The sequence below is a fragment of the Peromyscus californicus genome, unplaced genomic scaffold (genome assembly GCF_007827085.1).
Source record: "Peromyscus californicus insignis strain IS unplaced genomic scaffold, ASM782708v3 Scaffold_6__1_contigs__length_162567912, whole genome shotgun sequence".
Taxonomy (NCBI): Eukaryota; Metazoa; Chordata; class Mammalia; order Rodentia; family Cricetidae; genus Peromyscus; species Peromyscus californicus.
In genome coordinates this window covers 17,764,561-17,782,506 of record NW_026294584.1, presented here as the reverse complement: position 1 = coordinate 17,782,506, position 17,946 = coordinate 17,764,561, and the positions used below count along the sequence as shown (strand labels likewise).

General features: G+C 45.0%; 2 protein-coding genes across 3 annotated transcripts in view; one reads left to right on the top strand and one right to left on the bottom strand.

The window, feature by feature from the left end:
• Positions 1 to 864: 864 nt before the first annotated feature.
• LOC128098408 (calaxin-like) lies at positions 865 to 17,735 on the top strand. Its single transcript, XM_052719512.1, has 5 exons — positions 865 to 1,179; positions 9,872 to 10,027; positions 11,211 to 11,315; positions 14,461 to 14,612; positions 16,582 to 17,735. Exons 1-5 carry the CDS (start codon positions 1,122 to 1,124, stop codon positions 16,714 to 16,716), a joined length of 606 nt encoding a protein of 201 aa, XP_052575472.1. The 5' UTR covers positions 865 to 1,121; the 3' UTR covers positions 16,717 to 17,735.
• The window catches only part of Rbm48 (RNA binding motif protein 48), a 31,244-nt gene continuing 14,993 nt past the window's right edge, over positions 1,696 to 17,946 (bottom strand). The window contains exons 6-7 of one of the 2 annotated variants that reach the window (XR_008214246.1): positions 3,330 to 12,783; positions 1,696 to 3,292 (exon numbers count right to left, since the gene is read on the bottom strand). The gene's annotated coding sequence lies outside the window, so the exon portion shown is untranslated. Of the gene's footprint in view, positions 12,784 to 17,946 lie in introns of both variants that reach the window. The other variant, XM_052719502.1, reaches the window with a different exon arrangement.

The window sequence follows — 17,946 nt, the reverse complement described above, 5'->3', positions numbered from 1 at the left end:
CAGGGAAGACGAAAGGGAGTTGCTGTCCAGGCTTAGCTGGGAGCCTGCACACCAGAAATTCGCCACATTGCAACTTGAAACCACTGACGTTCTTTAGGTGTATTTGTAAGGGGGTTGAAAAAAATCTTCTCTTTTCCCTCAGTTGTATCTGCATTGTTATAGAAGTTGTTTTATATTTTATTAAAAACTTAGAGGGACTGGGGTATGTATGCGTGTATATCAAGGTGGCGCATGAGGCCTTGGGTTTAATCCTCAGGACCCCCCCAAAAAATCTTGTGTCCTAAATCCTAAACATGGCTTGGGTATGGCTTCCCCTGTTTATTTCCCCCTATGTGAAAATCAGCACTTAGACTAGACGCCAGTTCCTCCTCTGTCTCAAGATGCAATAGGACAGTGGACATTTTAGCCAGGCTAGCACAGCCATGCCATGTTTTCTTACCGGCAGGTCTCAATTGGGAGCAAGAAAGTGGGTTTTCCATCTGAGAAGCTCATGTATATGAGGCTGTGTGGGTCTCATGGGAAGGTGCTTGGTGACTTTTCAGTAGGCAGCAGCCTTTGAGGGAGCTATTCATAGCTTGGGAAATTACTGCAATCTAAAGGAAGACTTTGTCATCTTTTTTTTAGTTATATGTTCAAATAGAAAAATGCTTTTAGGGCCGGGCGGTGGTGGCGCACGCCTTTAATCCCAGCACTCGGGAGGCAGAGGCAGGCGGATCTTTGTGAGTTCGAGGCCAGCCTGGTCTCCAAAGCGAGTTCCAGGAAAGGCGCAAAGCTACACAGAGAAACCCTGTCTCGAAAAACCAAAAAAAAAAAAAAAAAAAAAAAGAAAAATGCTTTTAATTTGCACTGAGGAACTATAAATGAAATACCATTTTACACGTTGTTAAATATTGAAATGGCTGCAGGTTTCAGATACACACAACTTTAACAACTTCCCTGAATATGTACTGAATGGCAGCGTCCACTTGTTTATCTTTCCAGCTGCTTGCAAACATTCTGTCTGGTTGCTAGGAAGTTGCTATGGCCACATTCTGTTTTGGAGTTACAGAGTTATTGCCAGCTCGGGGCACAAGCTTGGAAGTAGAATCTTTGGGAAAGCAGTGTGCTGAAACCACTCTCAAATGGAACAGAGGGCTCTGAAGAAACTGGTGGAGTCCATCAGTAAAACTGTCAAGAGCTGTGAGTACTGAGGTCTCCACCACTGTCTCTGCACCTCGACTCAGACTGACGTTGGTTGCTGGATTGGGTGGAGACAGTGCACACCACTGAGTGCTCTGTAACCGAACACTAAGAATCCAGTTCTAGTATGTTTGGTTACTTAAAGACAAGTAAGAGCTGCACATGCTGGCACATAGCTTGAATCCCAGCACTCAGGAGGCAGAAGCATGGTCTACATAAGAGTTCCAGGCCAGCCAGGGCTACATGTTGAGACCCTATCTCAAAAAAGGTGGGGGAGTTGTGGTCAGGGGCCAAAGAAAGTACTGCCACCCAAGGTGGATACCTGAGTTCAGTCCCCGGGGCCCCGAGAACCAACACAGCTGTCCTAGACCTGCATTCCACACCCAGTAGATTACAAGCAGATGTGCAGGTGAGCGTTACCATGCACTTAGAAACAGGTAAGCCATCAGGTGTCCTGACACATCTGGGCATGTAGGGAGAGTGTCTTGAGAAAGTCATAGATGCAGGAGAATAATCTGCCAGCCAAGCATAGATTTTATTCTGTTGACAATAAGAATTCTTAATTACAAGCGTTTACTTTGACCAGTTCCAGTGGTTTCTGGCACAAAACTTAGGGACTAATAGAAATACATCAGGTGATTTTAGGCAGCGAGATGGATCAGTGGGTTTAAAGCATTGGCCATGCAAGCCTGAGGCCTGATTTTGAGTCCTGGACACCATGGTGGAAGGAGAACCAGTTCCCAAAAGTTCTCTGACCTGCACACGTGGATGTACACATACACAGTTATAAATACAGATCACATATCATAACAAAATGTTTAGGGTGGGAGGGCAAGATGGCCCAGTGGGTAAAGGAACTTGATGCTGGGAGACACATGCCAGACTACCACCTGAGTTTGGTTGCCGAAACCCACGTAAGGTGGGAGGAAAAAACTTACTCCACAAAGTTGTCCTGACCTCCACTCCCACATTGTGGCATGGTTGTATACCCACATACACACCACCCCAAAAACCTTTTTAAATATAATTTTAGCCAAGCATGTTGGTGAGCACCTTTAATCCCAGCACTCCAGAGGCAGAGGCAGGTAGGTCCCTGAGCTCAAAGCCAGTCTGATCTACATAGAGAATTTCAGGCTAGCTGGAGCTACATAGTGAGACCCTGTCTCCCAAACAGCAGCAGCAAGAGCAACAACAAAGTAATGAATGGTGTGATGCTTCCCATGTTACAGGTGTTTGCCTGTAAACAATTTAATAGGTCAGTTTTGTTCAGCCTTGCCCTGAAAATTGTGATGTACTCCTGAGGGTTTGTTTCTCAGACCTAACTACAAATAATCCTGACCAGCGGTCATTTTCAGTCATCCAGGCATTGGCGTTAACTTAACCTCAGCCAGTCTTGAACACTTGCATCTTCCTTGGGACTTCAGGTGGATGGACATGGTGTTAAGGTTTTTGTAAGCTTGGCTTAGCTTTCCCTTATTCAAGCTGGTCTATAAAATATCCGAATCCCTCAAGCACTTATCCAGGTCTCCTTTGTCACCCTACTACTATTTAATTCCTGGATAATCCTTTAAGGTTTTATTAATTTAGCCAATAATGAGCACAGTAAATGCTGATTATTGCTTGCTTATATGTATGCACATGGCACACCGTGGGAGGCCAGCTCCCACCTTTTAAAGGTTTCCTAAGAGGAGGAGAGAGGGATAAGGAAATACTAGATAGGGCCGGGCGGTGGTGGCTCTCGCCTTAATCCTAGCACTCGGGAGACAGATACAGGTGGATCTCGGTGAGTTCGAGGCCAGCCTGGGCTACAGAGTGAGTTCCAGGAAAGGTGCCAAAACTATACAGAGAAACCCTTGTCTTGAAAAACCAAAAAATTAAAAAAGAAAATACTAGATAGAAAGCGGAGATGAGAAAGACAGTAACACAGGATAGCTTCAGGAGGACCTTGGTCAATACCCAATGGCCCCTTCTGCCTCTTCAAAGGGGCTTTTTATAACATGTCAAGGGGCAGGGCAAAAGACCCCCCTTGCTAGATCAAAGCACACCACACAGCCAAGTGTAGACCCTTCCAAACACGTGGTAACCACAGCCAAGTGAAGACCCTGCCAAACACCTGGTAACCACAGCCAAGTGAAGACCCTTCCAAACACCTGGTAACCACGCCATGGTCAATTCATCCCCTTATGCAGCCCTGCTGGGTAAAGCAAGCTCAGATTTGTGGACCCTGAGTAAGTTCTCACTAGGAAACCTCTGTGGGTCTCCACAGCACACACACACATTCACATACATGCAGGAGGTGTATGCTTGTGAGAGGGGGCAGAAGTTGATGAATGCTGGGGTCTTGATTACTCTTTTGTTTCTGGAGGGTTTGTTTTTTAAGATCATCTTAACTAAACCTGGAGCTCCCCAGTTTGACGAGACCCTCTTGTCCGCTTCTCCAGTGCTGGGGGACAGTCACTGCTGCACCAGCTCTTTCCGTGGATGCTAGGGATCCAAACTCAGGTCCTACTCAGCAACTGTTTTGCCAGCTGAGATGTCCCCCTTAGTCCAATGACTGCTTTTTAAAGTGAGCCTATTTAATAATGCTGAAAAGGAAATTTTGTATGTATTTAAAATCTAAATTCCTCATCCTAATGAAGTTATTTTAGATATGTCTGCTACCCATGTGTTTAATACCATGGTTTGTTACTTGAAAGCAGTTACACAGATAAAAATTTGTAATAATCAGCAAAGATAGTTTGAAAAGAGAAACAAATTGCTGCATTTCTTCATTTTTCAAAAGTTTTGACATTAATTTTTCAGTTGTGCTCAGAGTGCTCTCAAACTCTGACTGGTTAAGCATAGCTGTGCCTTCAAGGCCCTACCCTGGTCTAACTAGTTGCCTGTTCTACACTTGGATTATAAACAAGTTCAGTGGCATGAGAGGTGCTCACAGACAGAGAACCAGGCCTCAGAGTCAGCCTTCTAAAGCCACTTGTGCCTTTTGACAGTGACAGGATTGGTACAGGTCGGGTTCAGAGTCTCTGCACAAAGGATTATCATCATTCTCTTGACTGCCCTGCAGGTCGTCACAGGCAGCTCTGGTGGCCTTCTGCATCATGCTATCATAATGAGCATGGACACTTCGGTTTGCCTTAGGCTTCTTAGGAAAACATGTGTTTTTATTTTTCTTTGTGTACAACGTTCTAGGCCCTTATGACAGAAGTTTCTTGGCTTTCCTTGGTTTAGTCCAGTGGTTCTCAACCTCCCTAATGCAACGACACTTTAATACAGTTCCTCATGTGGTGACTGCCAACCATAAAATTACTTTTGTTGCTATTTCATAACTAATATTGCTACTGTTATGAATCGTAATGTAAATAGTTTTGGAGATAGAGGTTTGCTGAAGAGGTCACAGGTTGAGAACCACTGGTTTAGAACTTCTTGGAACCTTTAGAGTTTATGACGTCATGACTAAAGACCTCTTATGGTCAGCAGCCACCACTAAGTGACTCTCAGACCCTCATAAAGCTAGTGACCTCACAAAGGAAATTCTTTACAATATAACTGTTGCCATATTTTTTTTTAATTTTCCGGAGCTGAGGACTGAACCCAGGGCCTTGCACTTGCTAGGCAAGTGCTCTACCACTGAGCTAAATCCCCAACCCCCCTGTTGCCATACTTTTTAGATCAATCTAGAAAGCTTTGTTTTCTACACTGAGTGTAAATTGTCTATTAATTTTGAACTACTTTCTAGAGTTGCATTGTCCAAAAAGATAGGCACTCGCTATGTATGACCATCTATAGATGATTATATTTAAAATCCCATTTTCTTCATCGCACTAGCCACTTTTCAGGAGTCAAAGTCTGCCTATGCACAATGGCTACCAAATTGAACAGCACAGAGAACATGTCGGAAGGTCTATTGGGTAGTGCGCCACCAAAGACACAATTCTAATCCCTTTTCTAAATAATTGTCTTAATCTAGGCATGGAGGCAGGGAATTACCTTTGAATGCTGGCTTCATGGCTGTGCAAACTACATTCTCATAGAATTAACACACTGAATATTAATCTCATAACAGATCAACATCCCGTCGTCACTAAATTTGTGAAAAGGTGACTACGTCGTGGTACACTGGGCTCACAGTCTGTAGTAGACTGCCTGTGTGTCTCTTACTTGAAGTAAGATAGGAGAATACAGAGTGGGGATAAAGTTTCCTAGGGTGCCTGCTACATGTTGGCATGGCCCTGGGTTCAATCCCTAGCACCCCAAAGCTGGAAGTGGTCGCTCACACCTGCATTCCTAACACTTAAGGGGGTAGAGACAGGAGGGTCAGAAATTCAAGGTCATCCTTGATGATATGAAGTTCAAGGCAAGTCTGAGCTACAAGAGATAAAAATTAAAATTTGAAAATAATAGAAAGATCTACACTATCAGAGATGTACTGCCACCTAGATGTAGTAGGTCTTTAGAGGAGGGACTGAATTCAAACTTTTCACTCCAATCTTACTTAGGTCAGGGCCTCGCTGGTGGGATGGTACTGCCCACATTTAGCGTGGGTCTTGCTGCCTCAGTTAACCCAATCCAGAAATTTCATTTATGCACTAGGTGATCTACATCCTACCACGTCAATGTGTAACTTTTCTTGGGGAGACACATACAGTATAGACAGGGTATGCACAACACACCAAAGAAACAATTCCACCCAAGGCTAGCTTGGTGAGCTAGTGAATTTATTTACAGGAATATGGGTGAGGGATCTTACAGGAACATGACTCAAAGACCTCTATCTCACCAAAAAGCCCACCCTAGTATGGGTAATGACTGAAGAAACCTACATCCCTAGTAATCCTCCCAGAAGCCTTGTTATCTAACACAAATCTCAGTGCAGGTGTGGGATGTTCCCTGAGTTGTTGGTTAGAGAGGCCCCAGAACTACATGCCACTGTCATTGTTCTTATCTTCCTGCCAGCACCTGTTAAGACTGTTGCTGAAGATGCCGCACACTTTGGTCACAGGACTCGGAGAAATCAGCTGCAATGGCTGCGTGCTTCCTTCCTGCCAGCTGGCTTTTACAGCGCCTGGAGGTGCTCTTGCAGGCTTCTGGGGGAGGAAAGCTAACAGCTTACCTAGGCGCGAACACTAAGCTGCAGTAACAGCCGACAAGATGCGTCCTCTGGTGCAGTGGTGGCAGGGATGTTTGGGGGTAACCATTTCCTAATGGCAGTCGAGACCTGCTCTGGAGGACCAAGAGCTGTGGCAGGGAGATCATCGCTGCGAAGGGGGAACCCAGCTGTCGTTTTGCTGAGTGGACATGCTCAAACCGCTTTCTAAACACTCAGGTGTGCATAGAATTGGTGCTGTTCTTGGTCTTCCTCAAGAAAGCTGTATTGCATTAGGCAGCAGTTAACACAGAGATTGCTGACCAGTCAAAGAGCTGGAATAAAGGCTGGTGGAGTGCTCGGCCCCAAATGGCTGATCTATATCAGCCCAGTCTAGGCTCAAGGAACATTGCAGAAGAGGGGAGACAGAAGGAGTAAAGACCTGGAGGATGGGGGGGATGTGCTACGAAATGATGTCTTTCTTGACATGACTCTGTTGTTGCACTATTGAACTCACTACACAAGACAAGACTGAGCCCTGTCAACATTTCATCATGCAAAGGGGAAAGGCTCATGAGCCCCCGCCCCCTGAGGGACTACTGGCAGTTAACGATGGCTGGGGGAAGGGATGTCACTTTCTCAGTGGCAGAGCCACTGGGAAGTTGCCCAGGCTCTCTGGAGGTAAACAACCTTCACACACGGCCATGCAAGTCACCTAATTAAACTCGGTGGGGCACACACGGAAAATAGAGCGGGAAGAGGGCTTGGGGGAGTTTTCAATGGGGGGATGAGAGGAATAGAAGGTGAAGACTAAAATTCGTCATATACACGCATGAAACAGTCAAAGAAGTTAAGAAAAAGTTGTATCCCTGGAGCACAGCTTGCAGGCAGCTCAGGAGCCCCTTCCCAGCACTTGTTACCACTTCCAGAACCGGGAAGAGCTTTAAAAGCCCAAGTTTCAGGCTTCCATTCCTCCAGGATGGAAAGGTTTGAGTCAGGGGAAATGGCAACATTACACTTGGTATTGCCCTTCAACCATAGGGCCTCGTTTTCACTGTATGCTATTAGCGGAAACAGTCACAAAAATCTCACTGCATTGTTTCGTTTGTCTGAGACAGGGTGTTATTGTATAGCTGTAGCAGGCCTGGAAATCACTGTGTAGCCCAGGCTGGCCTTGAATTCAGAGATCCACCTGCCTGTCTCCAGAGTGCTGGGACAAAGGGCGTGTGCCACCACCACACCAGTCAAATGCCACTAGCTTTAAAGGGAGGCTACTTAGATCTCATTTCTCTAATGAAAACCAAAATCACATCGATGGAGGCAATAACGCATGCCTGTAACACCAGGGCTTGGGAAACTGAGGCAGTAGATTAAGAGTTTCAGGCCAGCCTGGGTTACATTGTGAGACCTTGTCTCAATATAAATTAATTAATTAATTGAAAAAAAAAGACAGACTGATTGTTATGATCATGTAGCAAAATACAAATTGCTGATTTTCTATTCAAAAATAACTCCAAGAATGTATTGTGAAAGTGGGTAAAAACTTAAATACCGGTCTGGTTATCAGCCAGAATTGTTTGGTAAGTTTTGTATTGTCTGTAAGATCTGCCAGCATGTGAGGTCCGTGATCCGTGCGACCCTGTGGTGTCTGCAGTCCATGTGGCAGCTGGAGGCTGTGTTCATGTCTGTAGTCCTTGCTGCCACTGGGCACCATGTTGAGGTCTGTGGTCTGTGCTGCCTGAATCCGTGTGGATGTCTGTGGTCCATGCTGTCTCCAGAAACCATGCGAAAGTCCGTGACCCAGGTTGCTGCCGGCTCTTAGAGGCAAGGAAGTACTTTGCAATGGTATTGCTGATTACTGCAGGCTCACAGGTCAGAATGAGAGGCAGTGCAGGGTTCTGTGAAGCTCCCCCGCCAAAAAGCAAACCATCTAGACAAGAAGCCATTGAAGAGAACCCTTACAAATTATGACAGGGATGCTCAAGTGTAGCTCTTCACAGTTGATGGCTTCTGGTGGGGGTGGGGTGGGGAAGGACCCAGCTTTCTTTAAGGGGCTGGCCACTGGGAGATTGACCATGCCCCCGTGAGTATATTGGACTTGGTTATTATTTTCTTTTTCTTTCTTTTGGGGGGGGCAAAATGGTGGGAGGTGGACTTGGAAGGACTGGGAAGCGAGTGTGATGGGGTGCATCGTGTGAAATTTCCAAATAATCAATAAAAATATGTCAGAAAAAATAAAAAATAAACATTTCTGATTTAAAAATAAATCTGCCAACATGCCCCATGGACCCCCCTTTGCTCTCAGAACTCAAACCCCTGAGTCTTCCAGCTGCCTCCCGGGTGAGTGCCTGCTCCTTTGAGAGACTCCACTCCAGTGACACCCCCACTTTTAATGTTTTATCGCTCAGCACCTTCCCTAGTTCACAACCCCTTCCTTTGCTGTGTGATGTACAATACTTTTTCTAACACTTCACAGCTGGTTTAAGAGGAGCTGGTGACCACACATGCTAGGCAAGCCTTCCACCACTGAGCCACACCACAGTCCCTCACGTATCTCCTGCCCAGCCTGCAACAGCCTTGAGGGCAGAAGTCAAGTCCATATCCGCTCCCCGGTTCCTGGGTGTCCCGTAAGACGTAGACGGATCCTATTTCAGAGCTGCACTGCTATAGTATGACATTCTATTAAGGAGAAAGAGATCTTAACTTGGTCTACAAAATAAATGTTATTAGGCACCTTTGAAATTACTCTCAAGATTACCAGTCAGTACCCTAAGAACTTCCTTCTTCACATAGAAACTGCCTTCTTCACATAGAACCCACATGTTGTAAACTGAGTATTTACAAAGGAGGTTATTTCTCCTCACCTTCCTTCACAAACAGGAGGAAAGGATCAAGAAAAAAAACAAAAGGAAAACAAAACGACGTGGCGACCAGCTGCCTCTCCCCATTTCTGTTCTCTCAAGTAGCTGTTGAGTCACACAATTGGACATTCAAGGGATTGCAGAATCTGAGAGCACCCCGACAACTCAGCTGTTAGTAGAGAGGGCACCGAGGAGTCGTTAAGTCTTAGCAGTTTAGGATAAGACATAGAAACGGGGGCTAGAGAGCTGTCTCCATGTTTAAGAGCACTCACTGCTCTTGCAGAAGGCCCAGGCTCAATTCCCATGGGGGCTCACAACCAGCTACAACTCCAGCTCCCGAGAATCCAATGCCCTGTTCAAGCCTCAAGGGTACTGCACACGTGGTACAGATATACGTGTCAGGAAGACACCCATATATGTATACATAAAACTAAAATAAATCTCAGAAAAGAAATGGAAACAGTCTAGATGCTTTAGGTCTTATGCCCACCCCCAGGTCGAATGCCAGGTTTCTGTCCTGACTGCACCAGTCACCTGTGCATGCCTAAACATCACTAAGTCTGGGACGAGAGCCCCATGTGTGACTACCCCAAATTTCCATTGTGAAGCCCGCAGATCTGGTAGAAGCCAAACACTACAAATTACTCATCATATATGGCCATCTGGCATCATAAGAACTAAACAGCTGTGATTGCATTGAATAACTTGGTGATTAACGCTACATCTTATCTGTCTTCTCATTTTACAGTCACGAAAAGTGAAATTGAATGTCTCATACGCCTTTTCTATAGCTTTGTGGAAAGACCCAGTGGAAAGCTTGTTAATGCCAGGCTGGACTGCAACACATTTCGAGGGATCCTGCATAACGTGTTCGGAATGACTGATGACATGTTAATGAACAGGGGTAAGGAGTCACAGTAAACCAAAATGTACCAACCAAAAACTGAACCCATCTGAGTGTCCTTTTCACAAGACTGGACTTTCTCTCAGTGCCCAACTAGAAAGGAATAATTCTGGTAGGAAAGTGCTGCAAACACATACCCAGAGGGAATGTGAGGATGGTTTTTAACACAAACCCATCAGAATTGTGTGCCTCAGAGCAGGGAAGTTTTGAGAAATCATCACCACTGAACTACAGAGCCTAGCAGTATTTTTTTTTTAAGGATAAACAACTGAGGGCTTTTAACCATGAAAGTACACGCCACAGATGTGAATCATGAAAGTCCATGCCACACCAATGTGTAAATCATTTTTGGCTTTTTTTTCTTCATAGAAATATGTGATTACAAAAGATGGTGACTTGTTATATTGGGAATATTTAAAGTCACATGTCTAAAACAAGATAGTGATTGGTATATCCAGTTAAATTCTATAGTAAATCATTAAACTATACATTTGGTAAGATATGACACAACACACACATATCTGTGAAAAGATCACCACAAACAAAACCATCAATACACCTTCATCTCCAAAGAACAAGTAACATTTGAATGTTTTTCTATAGATAATAAAGTTCCATTGGTAACTAAAAATTGGACTGGCAAGATGGGTCAGGGGGTAAAGGTGCTTGCTCAAGTCTGACTTCCTGAGCTGTGATCACCAGAACCAGCCTAAAATAGAAGAGAGTCAGCTCCACAAGGCTGTGACCTACACACAGAGCCGTGGTACATGTTCGTACACACTCGTACACACACACACACCCCAAACGATAACTACCTAAGAACTTAAAATGTTTAACATTACTAATTTACTTTGAGACATTGTGGAAACTCTACAACAGGTTTTTCACCACTTTTTATTTTTGATTATTAAAATTATGTCATTAATTAGCTCCATGGCTTTCCTGGCTCTAGCAACCACATAAACCACCACAAATGAAGATCATTATTGCTCATTGTGTGGAATGACTCTTCTGCTTTAGAAATAAAGGGGGAAAGCCCACATTTCCAATAATTTTGATCCTTTCGAAAGGTAACACCCCAACGGTGCCCCCTCAATTTGTAAGAAAAGGTTTTCTATCTGAACCCGGCGGGGTCGGGGGTGTAAAACAATTACAACACGCTCACACAGTTCCTCCTTTGTAGTGTTCTTCGTATTTGACAAAGACAGTGACAACTACGTAAGTGTGCAGGAGTGGGTGAAAGGCCTGGCCGTGTTTCTCCGGGGGACTTTTGAAGAGAAGATGAAATGTAAGAAGCACTCACTGGCTTAGCGCTATGCCCATCAATTCTGTTAGTGTGCTGGTGCACCGACAGTTGGAGCTGTCACCCCCACAGGGACAAGAGTGTTTATTCTGAAGCTCACTACAGGGACCACAGCTGGGAACATTCAGCTTTACCCAAATTGCACATTCCAATGTGGCAGCAATTTCGTGAAGTTTCCATAATAACAAACAACAAAGTCATAAGTCAAAATTGGTGGCAGCATTTGGTAGGTGGCCACAGCATGGAGGGGACCTGTTACAGGCCTCACTGATGACTTTCTTAGCTTCTGGGCTGGTGGAAACATTCCAAAGGATTTACCAAATAGCCACAAGGATGTTAGATGAGAGGTGGCAAATAATTAGGCTGTAGACCCCAAACTTACTGGAGTTCTCAGTTGTGGAAGTAGACCCCAAACTTACTGGAGTTCTCAGTTGTGGAAGTAGACCCCAAACTTACTGGAGTTCTCAGTTGTGGAAGTAGACCCCAAACTTACTGGAGTTCTCAGTTGTGGAAGTAGACCCCAAACTTACTGGAGTTCTCAGTTGTAGAAGTAGACCCCAAACTTACTGGAGTTCTCAGTTGTAGAAGTAGACCCCAAACTTACTGGAGTTCTCAGTTGTAGAAGTAGACCCCAAACTTACTGGAGTTCTCAGTTGTAGAAGTAGACCCCAAACTTACTGGAGTTCTCAGTTGTAGAAGTAGCTTCTTCCAGGAAAGTCTGTTCACAAGTGAATGCTTATATAATCAAAAAGATGAAATCAGTGTTCTCTAAAACAACCTTGTAAAAATGCCTCATAACGTATCAAACAGAAATAAAGGGCCAGCAGGTAGGTCGTCAGGGAAGGGCGCTTGCCACCAAATCCGTCAACCTGAGTAAAATCCCAGAACGCACATGGTAGGAGAACCAATTCCTGAGAGTTGTCCACTGACCTCCATGAGCATTAATCCATGCATGCATACGTAAGAGTGAAAAATAAGAAAAACCCACAAAGGATGAATTGGGGGACCCAGTTGTGACCCATTGCCTCTACAGAGTCTGTAATGCCAACTGTCACGAGGGTGGGTGTTTGGCTTACAGCCCAGGTGAAGAACAGCCACTAAGGGTCAGCTGGCAAAGCCAAGGTTTCTGATCTCGTCTGGGCTCAGCAGGACAGGCCTCGATGCAGGGTTGGGCCTGTGTTACTGCACTCCACCACAAGAGAATGAGGACGAAGCCCAACACACCCGAACAGCCCAGACACCAGCATCCCTCTGGTCTTCATGACTGAGGAAAGGAAAGCGAGAGAAGACCAAAGGCAATCCAAGCCCAATGGGGTGTTCTCAATAGAAGGAGTGCTGGGCCCTGGGAAGCTTGTCCTGAGCCACAGCTCTGCACAGCAGTGACTCTGGTCTGCAATCCCCCACCCCAGGGTGATGGCCATTTCCTATGTTTTACTCCTGCTCATAGGATTCCCTGGAAACAGGATAAAAAACATTTTAGACACCAGTTTTCAGAGAAACAAACTGCTTAAATATCCATTTTTGCTTTTAAGAAAAGACTGCAGAGTTCTTTGTAGTTGAGCCGATCTGCGTATCTTTTTGCTCTTTCACTTGAATTTTGATTTGGGACATAGAAAAAGATGCCTGGAGAATAAAGGGAATAGGAGTTTTCCCAGGGACCCAAGTTTGATTCCTAGCACCCACACTGGGTGGTTCACAACTGTCTGTAATCTGTCTAGCTCCAGGGGATTCAATACCCTCTTCTGGCCTCTGCAGGCATCTGCACATACGGGGCATACACTCACATCGACACATACACACATTTTCTAATAAAAATATCTCTAAGTGAGCTGGGCGGCGGTGGCATGCGCCTTTAATCCCAGCACTCGGGAGGCAGAGGCAGGCAGATCTCTGTGAGTTCGAGGCCAGCCTGGTTTACAGAGCAAGATCTAGGACAGGAACCAAAACTACACAGAGAAACCGTCTTGAATGCCCTCCCCCAGAAAAACCTCTAAGCTAAAGACACACTAACATTTTGTAGCAGTATTTTGAATAACAAACTTCTCTGACATTTAGTACTTTTGTGCTCTTGCAGTTCCCTTCATATTTACTATTTCATGAGGTCACGTGTGTAGTTCCTATTCTGCAGTGTCTGGGGGTGCAGTGCTGTGCTGGGGACTGAATCCAGAGCCTCACACATTTTAAAAGCAAGCACTCTAAGCCATCTCCCTCTCCACTCCACCTCCCCCAACCTTACAGGGTTCTTACACAGTTTCACTGAGAAGTGGAAAGCTGTGTCATGGACGTCAACCCTTGTGGGAACACTAATCCCTGGTGAACAGAGTTGTGGCACTGAACAGAGTTGCATGATTAAACAGCATCACACCGAAGACGATGTGTCTTTTCTAATCCCACTTCCGAAAATGCTTCTTACACATCTTAGGAGGAGCTCATTTGGGGAACGCTATTTTCTACATAGGCCTGTTCTCAAACTTTGTGTATTATGCTGTGGACTGGAGAAATTTAACGGCCACCCAACTCATCTGACACTCAAGTTTATTACTGGTTTTTGCCAAAACATTTAGCTACACTAACTCCAGGAAAGCTACTTCACTGCTACATTCCCAGGACATTAAAAAGGTCATCTGAGATGGACAGCATGGAAGTTCCTGTCCACCAGACAGAGGCTTGAAGATAAGGCAGATGGGCAAACCCCAAGGAGATGACTGCATTCACTATCTAAATGTCCTGGGAGTGGGGGAGTCCTTTTCCAAGAATGCAGTAAAGTGTGTGCTTTATTTTTATAGTCTATATGCAGAGAACACACACACACACACACACACACACACACACACACACTTATGCAAATACACATGTAAGCATCCAAACAAGTCAGTTAAAAATCCCCCCTCATTTATTGCAGCTCGGCACATTTTCAAACCCCAACTCCAGGAACTACGAGAGCTCTTCTCTTAGCTCCCAAGGGGTATTTAATCCTGCAGAAAGAAATTTAACAAGAAGCATTTTTTAATAAAACCTCTGCCATATAGTGGATCAGATCAGGAATTGTATGTTTATCACTAATTATCTTATGCTGAACTAACTAATGGTATTTTATTGGTTCAATTTTTTATTCCTATGCTTTATAAAGTCTGTTTTGAAGTCTATTATTTAACTGGAGACGGTTATATTTCCCGGGAGAAGATTTTTGACATGCTGAAGAACAGTCTCTCCCAGCAGTCCCCTGAAGAAGACAATGATGAAGGAATAAGGGAGCTGGTGGAGATAAGCCTGAAGAAAATGGTAAGCATGGGCATGCCATGCACTGCACTAAGCGGCAGCTGCTGCACAAGGCTGTGAACGAGCAGTGGCTGCCTTTCCTCCACGATGAGTCACTTTCCCACGGGCAGTTCTCACTTCCTCTTCTGCTCTACCCACTGCCTAGAACAATGCCTCACTGAAAATAGGTGCTCAGTACATATGGAATGTCCAGTGACTAGAGAGGCATTATGTAAAATAAATGCTATTTTAAAATAGTACTATCAGTAAAACCTTATTAATTTGGGAGGAGGCTAGACTCAATAGATGTAAAATCTGTGCTTTTTGTCTTCATGATCTCCCTTTTTCAATTTATCTCAACACTCATTTCAGCAAAATAACAATAAAAATATTTGACCCTTATAGAGTGCTTACTACATAGCAGGCCTTTCAGGGCCCTCTATACTCATTTTATCCTTAGAACTATTGTTTCCATTTTGCAGATGAGAAAAACTGAAGCAGAATTAAAGCCATAAAGCCTCACAGTAGTGGCTCCTTATTACAAGAATATTGATATCCATTCTTTTCTTACAAGGACCCAGAACTGTTTGGAGTAAGGGTCTGTGAATCCAGGGCAGGCCCAGCAAACTCCCTGATATCACTGAGGCTCAGAGAAGAGCAAGCTAGGCATGGTGCTGCACACCTGCAATCTAGCACTTGGATGTCTGAAGGATTGCAAGTTCAAGACCAGCCAGGGCCACACTCTGAGACTGTCTCTGTCTCTCTCTGTCACACACACAGAGGGTGAGGGAAAGGAGAGATGGACACAGACAGAGAGAGAGACACACATACACACACACACACACACACACACACACACACAGAGAGAGAGAGAGAGAGAGAGAGAGAGAGAGAGAGAGAGAGAGAGAGAGAGAGAGAGAGAGACGGGAGAAAGATGGGAAACAGAGAACAGGAAGGTCAGCGTCTAACACCTACAGAGTATGCTCTTGTAGAAATACTAGCTGCTTGCCGGGCGGTGGTGGCGCACGCCTTTAATCCCAGCACTCGGGAGGCAGAGCCAGGCGGATCTCTGTGAGTTCGAGGCCAGCCTGGGCTACCAAGTGAGTTCCAGGAAAAGGCGCAAAGCTACACAGAGAAACCCTGTCTCGAAAAACCAAAAAAAAAAAAAAAAAAAAAAAAAGAAATACTAGCTGCTGCTCAGGTTGAGTGCAGATGCCTTCTTCAGTGACAAGATGTCCCCAAATTCCTATCTGGAAAGGAAATTTTTATGGAATATTTCTTTTTCTGATGGCCACTCACATTTTCCTCTAGATTGGATTCTGAAGTTATGCACAAAAATGAAGTCAGGGACATCTCATCCAACTCAATCTGAAGCAGTCCCCATGCCCTGGATTCTGCACAACACACGTAATCTCTCATAAGCCTTGTCCAGAACACTTTGCTGGCTTACACCCGTTTTCTACTGTGATTCAGGTGGACAGAACTCTGCAGGCTCCCCACACCTCCCTACTTACCCAGCTCTCAACCCTCTAATATTCTAGCAGGAGTCTGCAGCCTCCATTCCATGAATCTAACCCAGCCTGGACAGCCACCATGATAATTCCAGGTGCCTTGTCCTTAGTGGCTGTCATTTCTACCTGATGAGCTCCCAAATAAAGCCTTTAGAGGATAAAATTGTGCCAAAAAATCTGAGCCACATTATACTTACTTAATTGCAAAAGGGGCAGTAGGTTAATATAGTTCTCCCTCCCAATGTTTTGCATTATTCCTCAATTCCAGTGTGTGTTATTGACAGGGCTGCATTGTGTATAGCAAAGAAGACTCAGGTTAGAATAATCAATCAGTGACTTCTACTAATAAATACCCAGAGATTTGTGTCAATGTCTTCCACGGTATGAACTTCTAGTTTTGCTTGGCAGTCTACACAGCTACTTTTCTAAGGCAAAATTAAAAAGACTTTTATCATTTATCATGAAATCACTTTTCTCTCTAGGATCATGACAATGATGGCAAGATCTCTTTTGCAGACTTTGAAAAAGCAGTGAGAAAAGACAGGCTTTTGTTGGAGGTGTTTGGACCATGCCTCCCAGATGCAAAGGTAGTCACAAATACTGAAAGCTTAAAGTAGATGAGGGAAAAATTTCATTAAAATTATGAGTGTGTGTGTGGGGGGTACACATGCCATGTGCTGGCTAGTTTTATGTCAACTTGACACAAGCTAGAGTCATCTGAAAGGAGGGACTCTCAATTGAGAAAATGCCTCCATAAGATCTGGCTGCAGGGCATTTTCTTAATTAGTGATTGATGGGGGAGGTCCCAGCCCATGGTGGGTGGTGCCATCTCTGGGCTGGTGGTTCTGGGTTCTATAAGAAAACAGAGGCAGACCCAGGCGGATCTCTGTGAGTTTGAGGCCAACCTGAGCTACAGAGTGAGTTCCAGGAAAGGCGCCAAAGCTACACAGAGAAACCCTGTCTCGAAAACAAAAAAAGGAAGTGGGCTGGGCAAGCCACGAGGAACAAGCTCCTGCCTCCAGGCTCCTGCCTTGTTTGAGTGCCTGTCCTGACTTCCTCCAATGGTAGCCTACAAGTGGACTACAGCTGAGGCATAAGGCAAATAAACCCTTCCTCCCCAACTGACTTTTGATCATGGTGTTTCAGATAGTAACCCGATCTAGGACAACGCCTGTGTGGAGGTCAGAAGTCAGTTTGTAGGAGCCTGTTCTCTCCTGCCACCATGTGGGTCCCAGAGAACTGAACTCAGGTAGTCGGGTTTCTAAGCAAGTGCCTTTACACAGTGAGCCATCTTGCTGGCCCAATGAAGGGAAAAATGTAAAGGACTAGAAAATAATACACACTAGCCTCTCACTGTGTAGCTTCAGCCCATTGCCAAATTGCAGACAATCAATCATAAAGTCATCAGCTCATTCCAGTTTGGGGCTAAAGACGGCATTACTATTTCAGTAATTATAGTTAGCAGACTTGACTTAGCCTGCTACCTCTTGGCCACACAAAGAAGGAATATGCATGTACCATGTCAAGCAGGGAAAGAGAAAGAGGCAGGGAGCATCTTCACACACACATGTGCATGTGTATGTGTACACACACACACACACACACACACACACACACGGGCACAGCAGGAGGGAGAGAGAGAGAGAGAGAGAGAGAGGGAGGGAGGGAGGGAGGGAGGGAGAGAGGGAGGGAGGGAGGGAGGGAGGGAGGAGACTGGTGTTTAAACACAGCTTAACAAAATGGACAGGGCTGGGGAGGCCATTCAGGATGGAGCAGCCAGCAGCCAGTTCCGCTGCAGTGTGCTCTTGTGACCTCTACTGCTGGGAACTCAGGAGGATGCCGCCTGT

Coding starts and splice junctions, on each gene's coding strand:
- LOC128098408 (XM_052719512.1), top strand. CDS start 1,122: ATGGAACAGAGGGCTCTGAAGAAACTGGTGGAGTCCATCAGTAAAACT. Junction 1,180..9,871: donor CAGTAAAACTGTCAAGAGCT/GTGAGTACTGAG, acceptor CTCATTTTACAG/TCACGAAAAGTGAAATTGAA. Junction 14,613..16,581: donor AGATAAGCCTGAAGAAAATG/GTAAGCATGGGC, acceptor TTTTCTCTCTAG/GATCATGACAATGATGGCAA.